The sequence below is a fragment of the Bactrocera oleae genome, chromosome 3, assembly GCF_042242935.1.
Source record: "Bactrocera oleae isolate idBacOlea1 chromosome 3, idBacOlea1, whole genome shotgun sequence".
NCBI lineage: Eukaryota > Metazoa > Arthropoda > Insecta > Diptera > Tephritidae > Bactrocera > Bactrocera oleae.
Window position 1 is genome coordinate 57,201,392 of NC_091537.1, and position 22,356 is coordinate 57,223,747.

At 36.8% G+C, this 22,356-nt stretch overlaps 1 protein-coding gene across 1 annotated transcript; it reads right to left on the reverse strand.

The window, feature by feature from the left end:
• Nucleotides 1-3,621: 3,621 nt before the first annotated feature.
• LOC106623909 (U6 snRNA-associated Sm-like protein LSm4) lies at nt 3,622-19,052 on the reverse strand. The gene is made up of 4 exons (XM_014243545.3): nt 18,894-19,052; nt 18,796-18,837; nt 18,638-18,736; nt 3,622-3,940 (listed from the first exon to the last, which is right to left on the reverse strand). Exons 1-4 carry the CDS (start codon nt 18,894-18,896, stop codon nt 3,647-3,649), a joined length of 438 nt encoding a protein of 145 aa, XP_014099020.1. The 5' UTR covers nt 18,897-19,052; the 3' UTR covers nt 3,622-3,646.
• Between the last annotated feature and the right edge of the window lie 3,304 nt (nt 19,053-22,356).

Genomic DNA, 22,356 nt, shown 5'->3' on the forward strand with positions numbered 1-22,356 from the left:
GAGCTGTTCCCCATCTATGCGAACTGCGTGAAATTAGGGCATGTTCCGAAAGCCTAGAGATTGGTTAAGTTAGCGTTTATACGAAAGCCTAGAAAGAGCTCCCACGTCGGTAGGGAGCGCTTATGCACAAGAACTTGGTTGTAGGCACCTTTTTCGACATCGAAGGAATCGAACCCTAAGCACCTCGTATATAGTCTTCTCAGCGACTGCACGGTCGTGGCGGAGTGGGGTAAACCCTATAGGTTAACAATGGCACAACGCAGGGGGATTGATGAGATGAAATACTTTGATAGAAAGCTTTGATGGAGGCCAAATATCGTAGATAGAGTAGGGGCTTATATTGCTGTAGAAGAGTTATAGGGAAAAGGATTGGTGGTCATTTAGCTCTACGAAAATTTTTTCACGGATGCGTCGAAGGTAGAAGAGAAAGTTAGAGAGGGAGTTTTGTTTAACGAGTTCTTCCTAAATCTTAATTTTAGGCTACCGGATCTCTGTAGTGTTTTTAGACTGAAGTGGCTACTATTAAAGTAGCGGTAGACGTACTGCTCCGAAGTGCAGCCTATTTCAGAGAGATGAGCATTCACTATATCAACAGTATAGCGACAATACTCGCGTAGGGCTCGCTTACTGTGCGCTCAAAGCTAGCCCACTCCTTGACTAGGAGTGTATGTCTTCAATAGATATAGCATTAATGAGTGCGTGTTCATAACGGAATCGCTGGCAACTGCGAAACCGAGGAGCTAGCCAGAGGGGGCCCCTTACCCCGCTCACACTGGAATGGGACCAAGTTAGATCTCTAGTGGCAGCTATGCAGCCTTTGGTCGACGACCCGCTTCTATGCGACTGCAAGTCCCCTTTAGCCTAGAGTAGAACGCAGGAGATCTTCTGAACTATTTGCCCTTTGGTCCTCTTGCCGCTATCGTAGGGGTTCTTACAGGACATTGTCCAATAGGCATTCATGCGGTAAGGCTAAAAATTATCTTCGGCGAACCAGAAGACATAGCCAAAACTGATATTAGTCGTCTCAACAAATTTGTGAAACGTTCAAAGCGCTTTGTCGATTTGTAAGGGTAAGATCTATTGAAGGGTTTTGCAATAAAGGTGATATAATTTTTTTTCGAAAAAAAATACACTAGTTAAGAAAATTCAAATATTTTTTATTTAATGTGAAATACGATCGATACAATTAAGTTCTGAATTGCAGGAAAGAAATCGATGAACCACTTTTCGAGTACTTTTTCCACTAAATTAAGCCGTATGTCATAAATGGCACGTTCAACAACTCTAATGCTTGAAGAGAGTATGCTTTATTGCTAAAGACCAATGACTTCAAATAACCCCACAAAAAGGAGTCTAATGGTGTTAAATCACAACTTCTTGGAGGCCATTCAATATCACAAGCACTGTGAATGTAATGGTTTTTCAGGAATAATTTGTGGATTTTCGGAGAGGACCATAAAATTTGCAATTGGAGAAAGATTATTTTGATAGTAAAATTGAATAATTTGTAAACGATGTTCTTGCGTATATCTTTCCACAATGAAATTGTAAACATTACTAAATACAATGAAAAAAAAAATTACAGATCATGACATATTAAAAATGGCCGAAACGACACTTAGAAATTATATCATCCCTATTGGAAAATCCCATATATAAGAGCTTTAAGTAACACAATTGATTGGCGCTTTAAGCTGTCCAAGTGAGGTCCCTGTTAAGATCGTCCTTATAACCTAACCTTATCTACCTTTAATGTTGTGTGGTACGAATCAGAAAAAGTTATGTAAGAATAAATTTTTCGGTAAAACAGAAAATGCTGGAGTCCGAAAAAAAAAAAATTTATTAGGTATCATGGATTCAGATATTATTGGTTCGCCGTTCGTAACGGAAATTTTGGGTGTCACGGAAACCAATTTTATCGATTTCGATACCAGAAACAAAGCAAGAGGACCGTCGCCGACAGATTTGATTTGGTGTTTGATAGCTGATTCGAATATAGGTTTCGCGTATGTTCGAAAAGACGAAAATCAAATCAGATTCTGTTACACCATTGAAAATCAGAATTGGTTTGCAATTCTGACCACTTCGCAAACCTGTCTTGGATTTCGCAACACCCCTGATTATATTTTATGACTCACATGTTACCTATAACTTTATTCGTGAATGCATATCCGCATTCACATTTATAAGTTGTTAAAATATTACATATCTCTCCTGTCAAAATTTCACTATCATCTGTCAGAGTTTTAATTTTTCTACCGTTTTGTACGCAACCTTAGTAATACTCTTACTGATGATAAGTCACAAAAGTGATTGATCGCTATTAGAAAGCTGCAAAAACAGAAGGAATGGTGTAAAAACACTGCTACTTGATTTATACCGAGTTTGGTTTCCCATTTCATAATGAATATACTTACTGTTACACAACGTTTGCGAATTGGTCACATTTTTTACCTAAATAATGGTTTTGTTTGCGCTATGTATCGCGCGTTGCGTCCAATATTCGGTCACGGTTTCGCAGCATGTTTAGTCTAGTGCGCATCGTCAGAGACTCCGTACAATGCACACCGAAGACGCCATTTGTGCTGTGAAGCAGAGTATCGAACAAATCCCGTATGAGTCCATCCGTCACCTTACGCAACAATTGGTGCCATGCCCATCCACTTTTTGAGGATTTTCCGGAAGGATCTTGGTTTGCTGGCTTACAAAATCCAACTCGTGCAAGAAATGAAGCCGAACGGCGAGCCGCACGTCTGGTAAACGAGGTCAAAACTAAATAGCCACCGATCCAGATTTTCAAACGATATTTTGTTTGGCAATAAAGCTCGTTTTCGATTGAATGGGTACGGTTATAAACAAAATTGTCGCTTTAGGAGTGATCATAATCCACAAGCCATTATTGACAAGCCGTTACATCCCCGAAACGTCACTTTATGGTTTGCTCTATGGGCAGAGGAAATCATTGGACCATATTTCTTCTAAAATGAAGTCAGCCATGATGTTACAGTCAATGAGGAAAGTTATAAAGCCATAATTAATGACTTTGTTGTGCCTGATTCTGAGGATGTTAATGTGGACGACCTTTGGTTCTGACAAGACGAAGCTACATTCTATACAGCCAACGAAAGACTCAATTTATTGAAGTAAACTTTTGATGAGCGCATTATCTCGCGTCGTGGGTGTTGATGTTGTCTCCAATACTGTTTTGTATTTAAACAGAAAACTATTAAATAAATTAGGGTAAATAATTCAATAGGAAACAATATTTTCTTTGAAGGCATTCAATGTATTCGCACTCCAAAAGTCACATACAATCCTAGACGATTGACCCGATTTTAACAGTTCTTAGTGCTATGAGGCATGGTAGAAATAAATAATAAAAAAAAAAAATTACACCTTATTACTTAGTTGTCTGAGCATTTTCCATCAGATTGGTAGCCGATAAACATGCATAATGTCAGCTGGTAGCCATATACAACGTAGGGTTACACTTTCCTCGTTAATGCTATTGTTGGTGTCAATCCAGCAGTTTAAACCAATACATATGCAAACTTGACCACGACGTAACCTGAAATGAGTTCATAAATGACCACCCCTTTAAATAACATAAAAATTAAATAATTTCAGTAGATGCATCTAAAAATGTTCATTTTCTATTTTTATTGACAGCAATTTGAGATAGAGGCCGACTTGTTTGTCCACGCAAAACGTTTTTTGCTCCATTTTGATGTCCATTCTTAAACCGTGATCGAACTTGTCCCCTCATATTCTGATTTTGAACGGCACCACTTACACGTGTTTTATTGATTTCGGACCGATTTCTTGATTTAGCCTGTGCTTCATCCTTTACCATATCAATTACTTCATCTGGGATCCTCAAGTATTTTATGGTACTACCTCGTACATAGCATTCAGGCATTCTCCAAAATCTATCTCCGTCCTAAAACAAAACACATTAGTTAGTTTGAAATTTAGTATCGGATAAATTGACTGTTCAACTAAATATGTTGGTAAATTTTAGAATAGCATTCGAATTCGAATTTTAAATAGTTATGAGCTGATAAAGTTATCCACATTAAAAATATGGTTATTGAAATATTTGTATTTACACTGTTACACGTTCAATGGGTCTAATCATTAAATCCTATAAACCTGTCGATTCGATCGAAACAAATTACGTTGAAATCGTATCGAAATTAAAATGGCTATGAAGTTGAACTCACTTACCGACACAATAAAATATATTCCGTAGGTGGCGCTAATTTCGAAAGCAGTGAAATCGCAAAACCGAAAATATTTATCGAAATCTTTCCGTTGACGTGCGAGGTGCGGAAAAAAATGGGGCATTTCTAGGTATTTATGTGTAAAAAATTGCTAAGGACCCTAATTATATTATGTTAATAAATGTGTATCTTAGAGACAGGAGACAAAAACAACTCAACAAAAATAATTTGAAATTCAGTAAGCCACTCAACGCTCTCTCGGTTTACGGCCCTTTTATTTCTACCTAGGGATTTCCTGAAATTGTGCATCCGCATACACACATACATATATTCATCCAACCAATGGTCCAAGCCGTTATATCCAATTTTAGAGCTTACTACTTACAGCTAACATTTAAGCAGATGTTTGACGGATAAAAGGACCACTATACATAACTGAAAGTATTGTCTAATTGTTGTAAATTATTCAAATTTCGACAGAATTTCAAAAGCAATACGGGGTGTTATAGATGCTTTATCCACTTATCAACAACTTTTAACAGAACGCCAAAGGAAAACGCAAACTACATGAGATGCTATTTTGACAAAAAGGCTGAAAATTGGAAACATAAAATAGACTGAACGATCTGACTGGCTAAGAATTTTATTTGTTTTTATTAATATTTTCGTTTATATTATTTTTGTAAGAGATATTTGTTTAGTATATTTTTTTTAGACATAATTATTAAATTTAATACCTAACCAATTTTCTACCAATCTTTTTTTAACCCCATTATTTACAAGATAGTCGTCTAGCGCTGTTTCGCATTACGCTTTATTTTAATGGAACGTAACCTAAGCGTTAAGCGGAGTCTTCCTGTACAAAGTCAAGGCATTTTCATAAAGATAAAAAAATGTAAAAATAATTATCGGGCGTTTATGTACAATATCGGGTAAAATCGGCTCATTTACAGGTTCGGACCAATTTTTAGTTTGCAATTAAAAATAAATTTGTATAAAAATCTCAAATCAAATTTCTGGAACAGGGAAGGGCTCTTCATCCCAGTAACTATAAGTACACTCGAAAAGGAGGTCAGCGGTATACACACATCATTAAGAGGCATTGAAAGTTTTGGATGTTCACCAGTAATTGCAAAAAATATTTCGAATGAAATCCCTGCTAAAAGTACCAGTAATAAGAAAAAAATGTATGATATTTATACAAAAATAATCATCATATTTAACGACTGACTTAATCAATTCTCAAAACTGCCGGTTCTACGTTACCGGAATTAACCCGGATTTTATCCGGCCAAGGGTTTTTATTTCGGCGATCTAACCCTGTTTCGATCGGTAAGTTCTAGGTTAATTTTGCCGTCATTGGAGCAACGCCCACAAAACGCCATTAATCAAAAACAAATAAATTGTCATAACTAAGCTCCACAACAAGATACAAGACTCTTATTTGGAATACAGGATCACATTAGCGGGAGGCATCTGCAGTTTAAATTTATTTGTAAAAGTGGGCGTGGTCCCGCCCCCTAATAGGTTTAATGTGCATATCTCCTATACCACTGAAGCCATAATAAAAAAATTCTCTGGGAATAAATGTTTTTAGTATCTCTATCGACGGTGTGAAAATGGGTGAAATCGGGTGACAACCCCGCCCACTCCTCATATAACGGTACTGTTAAAAACTACTAAAAGCGCGATAAATCAAGCACTAAACAAGCCAGAGACATTAAATTTTTATCTCTGGGATGGTATGAGATGAATTTATAGGAACCACGTTCAAAATAAGTCAGTGGGCGTGGCGGCGCCCACTTTTAGGTGAAAACCCATATCTTGGAATCTGCTTAATCGATTTCCAAACCCAAATTCGGTACATAATATTCGTCTCATATTTCTATATTATAGTACGAAAGTGGGCGAAATCGGATTACAACCACGCCTATTGGTTTAGAATAGAAATAACCCATCATACTTATGCCAGCCTGTTCAACTTATCAAATATAAATGTACAATTTTATTTTCTCCCATCTCCCACATATTTTCACATAATACTTGGCAACGATACTCTTAAAGAACTATCTGTAATCACTCATACTAAAGACAATTTCATGACCAAAAACAAGAATTAAACTAAATCAACTATTTTCACAAGATGTCAATCACGTTATAGTTAGATATAACCACATGAACAATTTCCCAAAATAAACAATGAAATAAATAATGAACAAGAATTTTTACCTCAATGAAAAGCTACTTATGCCACAAAAGTCGTCGACAATGTAAGAACCAACTCCAATACACCAGTTTATTAAATAATCATACATACCCCAGAAGACAGGTAAAAATAAAACAGTACTGAACGATGGAAACATAAGGCCTTCCTGTTCCCCCATTTGGATCGTTCCAAGAAAAATAGGACGCATCCACCAAAAAAAATATATAGGCCAGAAGCTACAGGAAGTTAAACTCAATCACAATAGCTGACCGTTACCCAATTGCTGATATAAATCGGCACAACTTGGTAGAAATTAATTATTTTCAGTATTAGATCTGAAAAGCGGTTTCATCCATTAAAAGAATCTGACGTTCGGTCTAAATAATGCCTCATCAATATTTCAACGTGCTTTATAGGACATTCTTGGAAAACACATGGGGATCCTGTTATGTTTATATCGATGATATAATCATATTCAGCAAAGATAAAAAACCCCATGCTCAACACATACTTCAAATTTTAAAACTCTTACGGGACGCTGATATGAAAGTACAAATGAATGAGTGCGAATTCTTAAAAAAAAACAAAAAAACAGAATGTTTAGGATTTATAGTATCTTTGAATGGAATAAACACGAACCCTACTTAAGTACAAGCAATAGTCGACTTTCCATACACAAAAACTCTAAAAGAGTTAATATCATGTCTAGGACTCTCCGGATCCTATAGACGATTTATAAAAGACTACGCGAAATTAACTAAGCTCCTCAATACCTTTCTTAGAGAAGACGGAAGAATATCGTAAATCAATTAAAAAAGAAAACCGTCAAGCTAGACGACGCAACTAGAAGTACATTCGACAAAATAACAAAAAAAAACGTTAACTTCGGTTGCACCGAAGCTAATTTTATGAAGATACCTCGTTAAATAAAAGAGTTTTCCATACAAGCACCGATCTTTCAGTTAATATGACAGTCATATGCTATAGTCATCCGATCTAAACAATTTCGTCGGAGATTACATTGTTGCCTTAGACTCATGCCAAAATTTGTTCAGTTTGTAGCTTCTTAGTGAGGAAAGGAGAGGTGCAACTGAGGGTCTAGCACGTATATATACAGACAAACAGAAGGACGAATAGACAGACAGACGGACATGGCTTAAACCATTCAGCTCATCATGCCGATGATTTATGTATATATTTAATAGGGTCTCCGACGTTTTCTGGGACTTCATGGCAAACTTAATATATACTAGTCAGGGTATAAAAATTGCATTAGTTTCAAGAGAAGTAACACTAACCTATCCTAACATATAGAAAGAACTTAATTTGGCTAGATGCTTTGAAAGAGGATGCTTTGAACAGGAATTGGAAAGCCAATCACTTTTATATGAACAACATTACCCAAAACAGAAGAAAATTACCTATACGGCATAGCTAAAATAAAAATATTGAGCGATCACCAACACCTAACGTACAGATTAAGCAATAAAAACGACAATACAATTTCCCACGACAGTCGGGTCTACGTAACCGGAACAGAGCCGAAATTTTATCCGGCCAAGGACTGTTAACTCGGCAGAAATCTACCGCTACAACAACAATACAATTCTTCGGTTCTATGATACCGGTTTTTATTCCACCAAGGCTGTTTTCGGCGATCTAATCCCGTTTGGATCGGTGAGGTTTGTTTTAAAAATAGTCTTTCCTTGAACAACTCCTAGCAGGAACACTCCCGTGTTAGCATTGAGTCCAACCGGAACCCTAAAAATTTTTGTGCTGCGTTTACGCCAAGAGGCTCCATCCAAACTCCATCTCGGTTAGGATGGAGCCATCTTAAGGCTGTTCAGGCCTTAAGTGGCAACGCACTATGGCGAAACGAGCCTCAGCGACCATCCAAATCGCACTACGTCCGCGCACTGCCCTGGAACTCCAGTCGAGTGGCCAACAAAAGACATCTACCGTCCTCAGGAGCTCAAAACAAAAACAACCAGAAATACATCCCACTCCAATCTTCGTGCAGGAACCACTCGGCAACTCCTGGTTCCTCACAGTTTGTTATGTGTATGAGACCGACATACGTCAGAACGTCACATCAGTAAAGTGCAATTTTTGTACCAGCTGGTGTGTTTTCCCCGCGTGTTCCGGCCTGCGCACCACGCGTGAGTGGAATGTATCGTACGTTGCCCCGTGCTGCCGGAGTCTGTTCCGTAATCCTCTTCAATGATGTCGCCAAACAACACCACAGTGCGACTAACTTGATTACCACAATTTAGCTGCAACGGACTCACAGAGCAAGATCGGAGAGATAGTTGCGTTCATGAGCCGGGAACGGGCATAACGATAGCTGCGGTCAAAGAAACATTGTTTGACAGCCGCTCAGGACTTCTGAGTTGTACAAGTTTCAACGTGATACGTATGGATCGCGAGTGAGATAATGGTGGAGGCCTAGCTTTCATACTGCAAAACATTGTTCTACAATATATCACCTTATCGATAGTGACCTCGACCGCAGGGAAACTACCCTTGAATGTCAGGGAAAATCACTCCGGTCTGGCGATGTCGAGCTCGAGATATTTAATATATACATCAACCCTGTTACATGTGGCCCAACAGGGTATCACCCGAACATAGATGCGATGCTTCGTGGTGAGAACCGATTGGTATTTGATTTGGCAGGTGGTAAACCAGCATAAGCGGACAAAATGGATAGATCATTTGAATTTTTGTAACCTCCACACCGGTGTAAGTACGCTTTGGACTATTGTCAAGGCCTTGTCAAAACAGAGGAGGCATAACGACCGCAATAGCTGGCAATTTACATTGCACTCTTTTACAGACAAGACCAAACAATGTGTAACCCGGTTGCGCAAAATGTTAAAAGACAGTGCGCCACTTACTTTCACTAATTAGAAGGTTCGAATTGTCAGCAACAAGGCAAAATCATGTAAATCCATTGGAATTAATATGCTGATGCTAGAATATCTAGGCGCGACGCGAGTAAGCTACCCAACCATGGTCCTCGACTTGGCGGTGATCACTCTTCATATATCTGATGTGTGGAAAGTCGGAAGAGTTGTCCCACGACTGAAACCTGGGAAACCCGCCAACAAAGGGAAGTATTATCGTCCGATAACTCGCCTTTCCCTAGCAGTGAAGATACTTGAGGCCTTGCTACTCCCGTCATTCACCCACCACCTGAGCCTAGCAGATCATCAGCATGGCTTCCGTAAAGTGCACAGCACCACCACAGAACGTTAAGTCATAAACGCCCAGATAGTTCATAGCCTTAACCAAAAGCCACCATGTCTAAACGTTGGACTTGTCAAAAGCTTTTGACACAGTCAACAATACAACGCTACTTGAGGAAATTGAACAATTCACGCTTCCTCCAGGGTTGAAGCGGTGAACTATGAACTACCTAAGCGGCCGACTACCATCCGTACTGTTTCGAGGTCAAAACTCTAAAAGGAATTAAACAAGGGGTCCCGCAGGGTGGTGTTCTCTCCCCGATACTGTTTAATTTCTACATATCGAGACTCCTGACTTCAAGGAGCTTAACACTTATCGCCACTTAATCCACAGCGGATAACTGCCACGTTCGCGATAACTGCCAAAGTACAGAGCCGCAACAAAATCCTCCAGTCGCTTGCCGGCAGCTCATGGGGAAAAGACAAACAAACGTTGTTGGAAACATACAAGGCAATCGGCCGGCCGGTCTCAAACTACGCCGCAGACGAAGAAGGTTCAGACATGTTAGAACACTGCACTCCGTACTATCACGGTATGCCTCTTAACCACCTTCTTGCATGTCCTATTAAACTTACCTGTTTAACACCCCTCTCCCTGTGGTTTGACTCCGTTGAAACAGTGCGTTTCTTGGGCCTACTGTTAGATGACTTCGATGGGAATCAACCTGAACCTTAACACCCAAGGGGGGATTAGATAACCGCTACAACCACAACAATTCAAAACTTAAAAGATGGAAGGCCATCTTAGAAGAATACGACCATGAAATTAGATACAAAAATAAAACCTACTCCAATTCCTGAATATAAAGGACAAATCCTTCATATCGACATATTTATAGCAGAAAACAAATTAGTACTAACAACTATATATAAATATTCCAAATATGCTCATGCAAGAATAATTAAATTCAGTTCGACAATAGAAATACGCAAACCACTTAGGCAAATACACTTCACTTAAAGTCTATGTATCTATCACAGCGACTCACATTGCCTCAGCACATTGATTAATTCCAATATACTGCTGGGTGCCAGCGAGGCGACGTGATCCCTATTCGGAAATATGGATTCAAAAGCCTTGATCCTGCGTCTACAGACTGCTGTGCAGTCTATTAGCAGGTATTCAGGAGTTTCCGGCTCCATGTTAATGGTATTAAATAAGTGCTTCTTAAGCTTACAATGGCCAAAAAATCACTGAATTCTCACTCCATAATTTTCATGCTAGAAGACCAATTAAGGATTAAAATCTACGGGCCACCATCACAGATAAACAAAGCGAATGGACAGATTGAACGTTTTCATTCAACTCTTGCAGAGATTTTAAGATGCCTAAAGACCGAAGACATAGATAGAAATTTTGAAGAATTACTTGATAGAGCAGTTTATGAATACAATTTTACAAACTACTCCACAACTGAACAAAAACCAATAGAAAACTTTTTCAGAAGCAAAGATTACACAAACAAATTACAATATGAGGAAGCCAGACAAAATAATATACAAAGACTGTAGCTCAAACAAGAACAAGACTCTAAGTTTCATAATAAGAACAGTACGACTTTCAAAGGCTAGGACAGGCGGTTGAGATAAAAATTAACAAAAGACATGACCCAAAATTGACACCGCGTTACAAAAAATAGTTAAGGAGAACAAATCATCGACAATTATAACAGAATCGAGCAGAGTGGTTAACAAAACTCTTATAAAACAAAATTAAAGATTATTTAATAAGAATAACTACAATAAATAGGATTTATTTTATTTTCTTTACTTTTTTAATTTGACTGTGACATTAGCGACGGTCACATAAATAACTGCCAATGTTAAGATCCTAGACTACTCGACTTCCCAACTAGTATCAATATTATACATTTGATACAATTGCAACACCATTCGACACACAGAGACAACAGTTAATAAACAAATTCCAAACCATCCATTGCAATACGAGTGTTAAAATAGAAAAAAAATGTATTTTTCAATAGAAATAACAGCAATAAACAGCATAGTGGAATTGAAGAAATAACAGAAAATTAGTCATTGCCAGTAATATTACAATCAATGGCAATGCATAGTAGAACCTTTATCTTTAAAATCAATTAAAGAATTTCAGTCAAATTAGACTAAAAAAAATTCATTGTTAAATAGACAAAATTATATTTACCTTACTATTAACGTAACATCAATAATAATTGTAATGTCTGTAATCATAATTGTTCTAAGTAAACTTAAGCAAAAGAAATTTAAAATAAATAAAGGAAGAAATCCCAACCAATACACTTTAGAAATTGGGATAAAAGATGTACCAAAATTTTGCTCAACTCCATCGAACGAGAACCCTCGAATTTAAGGGCGGAAGAGTTAACACAAAACAAATTATTACAGATACAACAATTAAAGATAATTCCAGGAATCAGCAAAGTAAATTAAACCATTTAATATTTCATACTAATTAAGCAGCTGAAATATCTCTTAAATTTTTTTTGATATCTTATCTTTCGTTTTCAATGGCTTTCATTATTTTTTTGCTTTAAAAAATTATCTACCTTAGCCTATTAGCATTTTCAAAGATCTTGTGAATTCTTCACAATGGTTCCTAACATTTTTTGCTCCAATCATGTCTCTGAATTATTTCTTCAGAGCTATAGCCGCTTTTTATCAGTTTTCTTGTGACATTTTGTAGAAAAACTAATGAAAAATTAAACAAATGAAAAGGCAAAACCATTTTTTTAAATCTTTGTTTCGAATTTCCGAACCGAATTTCTCGATAAATCGTCTACTCACTCACTCTTGAGTTCGATCACTGGATTGTTAAATAAAAGTAATAATTTAATGGCTATACACTTATTTTTACTTCTAATTCTAACAACTTAACACTTATTGCTCGTTATTCGAGCTTACAACTTCTTGCTTATGTCTCAATTGCTCTTAACACGACAACAACTAACTGTGTGTGCTGCACAATCTGGCAGTCCTTATAAAGTAGATCTTTCACAAAACCTCTAGAACATTCTGGCAACTACGAATTCGCTGTATAGTAGCTTCTGGCAATTTATCGTTGATTCGATTTTGTTCTATCATCCGTATTCGTCACAATATTGAAGGTGTAGCATTGGGTGCGTTCGAGATGGCAATCATGACAGCAGTGTTGCAAATTTGTCAATGTAACACATTTCTAGCAAAACTTGCAACAGCATCACGTTTTACTGTTTTTTTGGGCGCAATTTATGCTAATAATTGGCAAAACTAAATTTTTGTCTGCACATCAGCAGAGTATCAGTAAATATGCAACACAGATATTACTGATGTCATTATTAGGTTGCCCGAACGCACCTATTCACTCGCGATCCATCAATTCTCAATAAAGATCTAAATATCACAATAAAATTTGAATGTGACTGGTACCACATCTACACATTTACTATTATTCTCAATAAGCTAAGATACTAACGGTACTAATCATGCCACACAAACAGGTGACGCCATAGATAACGGGACTCTTGTTGCCGCAACAAAGAAATACATGTGTCAAAAGTGTACACTCATCTAGTTTTAGTTCTAGTTATTGTATCGTACACACCTCGAATTTAAAGAGAAACTCGTTTTTATAGTAAAAGCAATCTAACTTTAGGCCTTTATTGTGCAATTTAATTTGCCTCCATTACTGCCAAAACCGGAAAATGTTTAAAAATCTACAAAATTAGACTTTAAAAAGATTGCGTTTACTATAAAACTATATAAAAAAAACTATACTTTTTATTTAAATTCGTGGGGTGTACGATACAATAACTAGAACTGAAACGGATGAGCGTAAACTTTTGAGACATGTATTTCTTTGGTGCGGCAACAAAAGTTTCGTTATCTATGGCGTCACCTGTTTGTGTGTCATATTATTATATATATATTGCACAATATTTACCAATGCAATTTGAATATGAAAATAATGACAAAACGGACAAAAAAAAAACGGTACCTTGTTTAGTTATAACAATATCCGTTATATAATATAATAATTATAAATATTCTTTATCTGGAGAATCTCCTCTATCCAACCATACCCGTCTTCACCCTAAAATCGTGGGATGGTATACTAAAATTTCCTCATTCAGTTATTTTATTTTATGGTTGCCTGCCTCTAATTAAAAGGCTAAGAGCTCCGAATTTTGCAAAACTATTATCTAACACATAGATAGATAGATACATAGTTGGTATGAGGTTTACACCGTGACCTAGGGTCTATTGTGCCCTCTCCTTCAGCAGTCCCAGCACCTTGACAAACTCTAGAAACCTGCTGGGTGCTATAGAGGTAATGGGATCCCTGTTCACATAAATGAAACCGAGGGCCTTGAGCCTGCATCTACAAATTTCGGTGCAGAACCGGCAGTTATCACAAGAAGCTATGCCTAAATTAGACAGATGTTTCTTGAGCCAGCAGTGCCCAGTGTAGAGCACGACAAGGAGCCGAAATTTGTCTCTGGGGAGGTTTATTATAGCTCTGAACTTTTCCCTTTTCCATACCCCCTCTGCTATCATTAGCAGCATAGTATGCTTCGCAGTCTGTTTAATAACTAAATGGAGCGGTGTGAGCTCTAGCATGACCTCAAGTGCTGCGGTGAGGCAAGAGCGCATTGCCCCAGTGGCGCAGACGCATGCAAGTCTTTGCATTTTGATAGTTGAAGGCCTATCGAAGTCTGCCTCACGATCATGGTGTACAGCCACCTGATGGTACTTGGCTTGCTTTCCCCATGATCTGCCGGCCAGGCGTCTGCACACCATGATGCCTTTGTGGCTTTGAACAGCGTTAGCTCCACGTGCCGATTCCACCACAAGGTGGAGTAGCTCTCTGCCACCAAGGATAGAGTTCTAAAGCCCGGAAGAGATCTTCTTTTAGTAAAGGGATGACGGTCGTTTTTGACGGGTTGATGTTGAACCCTACCGAATCACACCATCCCTTTGCTAGACTTAAGCCCTTTGGACTATATCGCAGAGAGTGTTCTCAAATTTCCCTCTTGCCATAATGACAATGTCATCGGCGTGGTCCTGGCGCCGGATTCTGTTGTTCGTCAGCATCTCAAAGAGTTCACCTACTACGAGGCTCCATAGAAAGAGGGATAATACCCCACCTTGAGGGCAGCCTCTCGTAGTACCATGACGTATCTTGCTCTCCCCCACCGTGGTTTCTGCAATCCTAGTATGCTATGTATGATGTCTAAGAAAGCACATATCGCAACCTCATTATTCTCCAGCGAGTTCTGGATGTCAGCCGTTAGTTGGTACAGAGCAGTGTTTATAGGCCTGCCTGATCTGTACGCGTGCTGTTTTCTAACGCATACTTTACAATAACAGTGAAAATGAAGAAAATCGGACAACTATAACATATATCTCCCATACAATTTTTTCCGGTATAATGCCTTAAGCTTTTTTTAACAATTAAATGAAGGATGTAATTTGTACCAGAAAATTTTTAAAATTGTACCAAACAATATTAAACAAATTTTAAATAAGTAAATAAACTGTGACCACTAAAAGAAACGATTCATAACACAGCGTTTTAAAATATCAGAAGTTTATTTTTGTAGAAAAAACGAGCACAATTTTTTTATATGTAAAGTTTTATCTTGGAGAACCTTAAAAACTGGCACAATGTTATTGATATTCTCAGATGTAATTATCAGATAAAGACAAACTATATCCTCGAAAGATTCATTTAAACCGGAATATAAAGATACATATGTATATGGTACCTATGTATATACAAAATGTATGTATGTACATACATATATCCAATGCAAGTAGCGTAGTAGTAGGCCAACATTTTGCCTTAAGTTATAAAATAATAATAAATTTGCAAATGAATGCATTTTCTTATAGTTTAATTAAACTTGTAATAAGCAAAGACAAGTTGAGTAACAGGAAAACAAATTCGGCTGAGGCTTAGAATAGAATCCCCCGTATCCGGGGTTCAAATGGATATGGGCGGATTAAAGTTCTCTAGATTAATATATACAGTGGCGGTCAAAATAATAGTAGTGCGCACAATGAAGAAATTAAATAAAGAAAATGTAACTTTGCTATTTGCTAAATAATTACTCTGCTTTTTATTTTGGCAAATTATTTTATTTACATGTTATACATGAAAGAAAACTTAATTTATTAATTCATTTTAACATTACTTAAACTTAATTTCGAAAGAATTTGCATTTATTTATTATTAGTTGGATTAGCATTGGCAACTGCCTCCTTTACGTCGTACCACAATTTTTCAACAGGGTTGAGGTCAGGAGATTGTGCAGGTCAGTCCATGACCTTAACAGAATATTTCTGAAACAACTGCTGAGCCAACTTGCTTGTTTGCTTTGGGTCACTGTGTCGTTGAAAGACCCAAAGTAGTGGCATTTCTTCGCAGGTCAAGGGTACCATTACTTCCTGCATAATTCAACCATGTACTGTACGATCCATTCTTCCCTTAATCCAGTATATCGGTCCGATTCCATAAAATGAAAAATATCTCCAAATCATTATAAAGAATCACCCATGTTTAACTGTTTTGGTGATGTATTCTCGATTGTACTCCGAGTTGACTGGTCGTCTAACGTATTGACGAGCCCCTAGCACCGTATAGCACAATTTTGGATTCATCTGTCTGTAAAATGTTTGCAAACTTCGGCCGTACAGCCACATGTTTTTTTGATAACAATGGCACTCTTGGGCTATGAGCTGCTGAATGCCAATCTCGCAAACTGCTACGTATTGATTCTATTCGTACCTAAAGTCCCCGTTCTTTTTTTAATTTTCGTTGCAGGTGCAAAATAATTCTGCTTTGAGAATCTTACTAAGCGCTTAACTTCTCAGCCAGTTATGTCGTCCGCCACATGTTTCAGCATTCGGTTTGTGTTTTAAAGCATTTCGATTCATCGTCGGTGAATAATTAATTAAATTTTCTTTATACGTTTTGCCCTTTAAAATAAGTTTATTTTTATGAAATCGCGCTCAGGGGCCGTGCAGTGCAATAGCAATACAGTTATAGTGGTACTTTTTTTAGTGCATAGGATCTACATATCAGTATTTTAAGAAGAACGTCAAACAAATTAGGCAACTTAAGATATTATAAACACTAAACTTTATGCCACAGTAACACTACTATTTTGACCGCAGCTGTATGTATTTACTTGTATATACCAGCTGCTGGCTTATGGTTTTTAGGAAATTTTTATTAAGTTGAAAAGTTCAACAATATCTTCTTAACCTGGAGAACTTCCTCTATCACCACATAATCATTTTAACACTTATTCTAAATTTACCCAAAAATTCAAACGATGCGATTGCGTACCTTTTGAATTCCAATTAATATTTTAATTGGCTCGGATTTAGACCCCCTAATCGAATATGGGTATGAACGGATAGAGGAGGTTCTCTAGATTAAGAAAATATATACAATTAGTTATCGCTGTTTTATTGGTTTTGAGATATTTCTATATAAAGTTAATAAATTTAAATATTTAAAGTGCGTGTTTCTTTTATTTATAATGAATTTTACACTTCTATTTTAAACTTTTATATGCACTAACACTTCACTATATGATGCAAATAACTATAATTCAATATAAAAATTTGGTTCAAATCCATTTATTCAAACAATAACAAAATGGTTGCATGCAAACAATAAATAAGTATTGCCATATCTTGCAAACAAATAAAAATAAATAAAAAAAAAGAAAGATTATACCGTCACAAAATTCATAAGCGTGTGATGAGTAACACAAACTCCTTTAGAATTTCCTTTCGCTTCATTAATCACGGTGTTGGATCGACCAGTTATTTTATTTTTTAGCGGGGTCGAAGGCCGCCCACGCCTAATGGATCAGGATTATTTTTTTTTTAAGCGCGGCCGATGGCCGCCAATGCAGAAAGGAATTGTACGCGAAAAACTAATAACGTGGTATTTCTTTCCTGCTATTGGGGTATTATTTTTTTTATTCCTTTTGGTGCCTTTGTAAAATATCTAGATAAGGTAACACTGATTATTTGTTAAAAGAAGAAGTTAAATATTGAATGAATGTTATTCTTGCACCATTTAATATAAAATAAATGTGTAAAACGAATAAGTGAAGTGTAAGTGGATATAAAAGTTAAAGTTAGGAGTGTAGAATTCATTACAAATCAAAGATGCAAGCATTATAATTAGTTGATTTTCTTAACTTTAAATATAGATATAGCCACTCGGAAACTTAGTTTTCGAGATATTTGTATTTTAAGTTGAAAATTGGACAAATTTCATCTTGCAATTTCTCGATTTATAGGTAATTTTTATTTTATATTATGCACCTATTTTTCACCAACACTTCATACTATACTCGTCTTAACACCGAGTCCGGGGAGATACTATTCTAGAATTTACCCTTTTACTTTCTATTTGGCACAGTAATATTCAATTCTAGGTTTACTCTAAAATAAAAATTTTGAGAAAACTTTCGTATACCATTCCACGATTTCAGCGTTAAAATGGGTATGGAATAAATAAGGATATGAAGAGATTCTCCAGATTAAGAATATATATTCTTATTAAAAGTTAAAAATTGTATCTTGCAATTTCTCGATTTATAGTTAACTTATTAACACACTTATTTTATGATGCAAAAATTGCTTTATTTCAATATTTGGGAAAACTTTAGTATAACGTCCCACGCTTTCGGGGATAAAATGGGTATGGGCCGCGGGAAACTTATAGTTTTCGAGATATTTGGGTTTAAAGTTCAAAATATCGACTATTTAAAGTACGCATTTTTCCCATTTCGAATGAGTTATACACTTATATTTTCCACTTTTATATCCACTAACACTTCACTTAATGTTTCCAGAAAGTCCGCCTAGAATTATTTACTGCATTATTGCATTACATCGCGAACAAAAAAAAAAAGTTAAATACTAACACCACACAAAGAACTAAATTCTATTGTTACCTTAGATGTACAAATAACATCACGCAGATTTATATTCATCCATGAATCGCAGCTAACCAAATGTCCATTATATGTTTCTCCATTCTTTAATTCTACTAACTACAATAAAACACTCAATTAATAATATTTTTAATACATGATAATAAAATAGCATTTACCATAGGATGGCTTTGAGCCGTCTTTAGAAGCGTAAGAGGGAGCTAAAAACACTATAAATAAAATTAAAGTATAAAAAAAAATATATATTATATCATACCATTAGAGTACTTAGCGTACAAAATTTGTGTTAGAATATACTGTCACTGTGCTTTATATTTTATTATAAGCAGCTGAACCTCACAGGGCATCTTGACAGGCAATTTAAGATTGTAAAAAATCTCCATGTGCCATGTAAATTGCTAAATAATTGTCAAACACATTGCCATTGGGTTGGCAATGTTCTTAAATGGGCATTTTCTATAATGAAATATTCGTTCTCAAAATGGTCTCGGTTAGGCACCATTCAAAAGTTTTGTGAAATTTTTACAATGATCCTTAAAATAAAATGAAGATATGCATGAACATGTTCCTCTTCAAAATGTCTCTGCAAGTTAAAACAGCTCTGACAAACCACCAAAGTGACAGTTCATTGCAAGCAATGTATGGCATGACAAATATTTAGGCATCAATTGCTAAACATTAATAGCGGCCTTTACACGGTCATTCATGTTTGCAAGCATGTGCGGCGTGATGAGAAGAATGAGCGTGTAAACATAATAAATTCGTGTTCGTCATACATGTGCGATGGTTTTTAAAATTTTTTAAAAACATGAAGTTGTTATGAACATGTTTTAGGGTGTAAACGCTTGCATCATGCACGCAGTATATTTTTTCAGTCTTAAGCAAACAGCTAATGACGTCACGGACAAACGAAGTACTGTGGAAGGACTTCTTTGAAATTTATCTAAGTGTTCTGGATGGCTGGATTATAAATTTTTAAAAAAATCATACAAAATAAAACAAAAATATACATAAAAAAAATTATAACAAAGAAACAATACAAGTCATAATAAAATATCATGGTTATATGATGAACGTTTTAAATTAAATTAGCAAATAAAATTTAGTTGCACGTTGTTCAAAAATATTTGTGTCGTTCCCTGAAACCAGCTTTTTTGCATCATACCATGTTTGCATACAAAAATGATCGTGTAAATGCCGCTAATGATGACTCCGGGACTAAAAACGACTCCGTTGGCAATATTACTAGCGATTTAGATATTAGCAAACTTAAAAAGCCTGTCGAGATGCCCTGTACATATTGTGACGACCATGAATGCCAGGACAAAATAGGAACCAACTAGATACCGAATTTCGTAGTTGCCACAATGCTCGCGGGTCGATGTTTTGGTAACAATCTACTATATAAGAGCTGGCGGATTTTGCAAAAGAAACCGTTCTAATTAAAGTGTTGTCGTGAAAAGATCAATTGATATAGAAGTGAGTAGTAAAACATAAAGTTGTTGGAATTAGAAACAAAGATTCATCATCATTAAATTCAGCTTTTATTTAACAATTGTTCTTAATAAATATTGAGTGTTTTAATTAAAATGTCCAAAAGTTATTAGTTTGGCTTGGCCTTTTGAGGCGCTCTCACACTGAAATAAGTTGGGCATCCTTTTATCCCTGTTTATAGGTTAGCAGTAACATATGCCAACGAAAACAATATAACTTTAGATGTGTACCAAACACTAGAAAAATTAAACTTCTGACAGATGCAAGTGAAATCTTGACATTTTTTGTCCTGAAATCGATTGCTCAAGAGATAGGTAAGATTTTGACAATTTCTAGATGTTAATGCAGATATGCATTCACGAAGAAACGAAATTATATGAGCCACCGCCAACATAACAAGGAATTAAAAATAATAAATTCATTGCGGCAGTACGATATTGACCTTGGGGAATGGAATTTATATCATGTGTTTAAAAGTAAATAGTAATCTCACGTTTCTTTTTCGATTCTTCTCTACAATGAAAACTGTACAAAAGAGTTCTGATTTGATCTTAATATTACAATCATTCGCAGCATTTGGAGAAATGATATAGCCACGTTATCGGCAACTTACAAAGGCAATCGGCCGGTCATTAATTTTAGAGCACCAGTATGATCGCCTCAATGCAGGACGACAAATACGAGGAAGCTCCCATATACTCCTTCCCCCTTATTCCTTGATTACGTTGATAACAACAACAAATTACCGACCAGACTGCGGACGTTACTGACTTCATGGATACACGCCATTCACTGTAGAGCTATTAACACCTTCACGTCTAACTTACGCCTTGCCACATAAACAAGGTCTAATAAACTATTGTAGCCTGTTTCTATATACCGATCCCGTCGGAACTACACGCTTTCTGAAGCTCAATTTAGATAATTTTGATAACAATTAACTTGCGGGTTGAGGCCCAAACAGGGTGTGGATAAGCGTTAAAACAACAAGAACAGTCACTTTCGCCAACAGGACGTAAATATTCGCTACAACAACAACGGTAGAGTAAGTATCTCAAAACGCTCCTCTCTCCTGCTTAACTGGCAACTCTTATTACCATCAGAGGCAATTCCAATCAATATATATCCTGACTACTGCACTCTCTCAAGACTTCTTTCGCAAGCCATTCTTCCTACCTGAGAGGATAGCGAAATTCCTTTGCAACTTGATTGTAACGGTTCGCGAAGACGTACAAATGGGCACTCAAGATTAAGTAATGTAAATGTTTCCTCGCTTTAAGAACAATTGTTGAATGTTAAACTTTATTATTGTTATGAGGTAAACTTAAGGTAAGTCAGAATTAAGGCTTTGACTTTCCGTTCTTCTCTCTGATATTAAACATTTAGTATTTTGTTATTTTAATATCTATTGTATATAATATTTATTATTGTGTATGTATTTATTATTATATATTGGGACTGTATAAGGCGACTTCCTCCTCAGGAAGTGGATAGCGGATCTGAGTGGGCACCCTTGCATCATGTATAGTTATGACAAAGTAAAATGAATAAAGGATAAAGGATAAGGGAGAGGGGAGGACGGAACCGAACTCAATGGACAGTCTCTCGGGCGAGATGCCATCATGGACGATGAAAACATGGCTTACCGGCACAAGGTGTGGGTTAGTGGAAGTCGGTGGGCATCTGCCCACAGAAAATAAAGGTAGGGCTGAAGCCGAACATTTTACCCTGTAAGAAATTGAAGAGATGTTGGGTTATTGCAGTCCTCACCTAAAACTGACGGGTGTCCTTGCACTGTCGCAAAAGTGGCTGTTAGTTTTGGCTCGAGCGGGTGGTCCTAATAATACTTCGGACGGAAGCCAGGGCGGCTCACCTGCTACCTACAATGGGGTCGGAGGAGAAGGGAGAGGGGACTAAACTGGAGATAGACTCCAGCCTCTCGGTCGCGGTGAGCACAGGGGGCGGATCGTCAGTTGATGAATCCATCTTCAGTCTCGAGCGCTTATTTGAAAAGGATCGGTTCGGTAATGACTTCGAAATTCACACTTCTGGGGAAGAGTTTGGAGGATAAAAGTTCTTCTTTCTCTTTTTATAGGTATATTAGTTTTGCTTGGACGCTCTAAGCTCGGATTGCAAAACTTCAGAAATACCAATTGGGACACGTATTGCATGAAGTGAAGCTCTTCCAACTTGGCCCGACAAGGACTCGCTCTTATCCGAAGGGC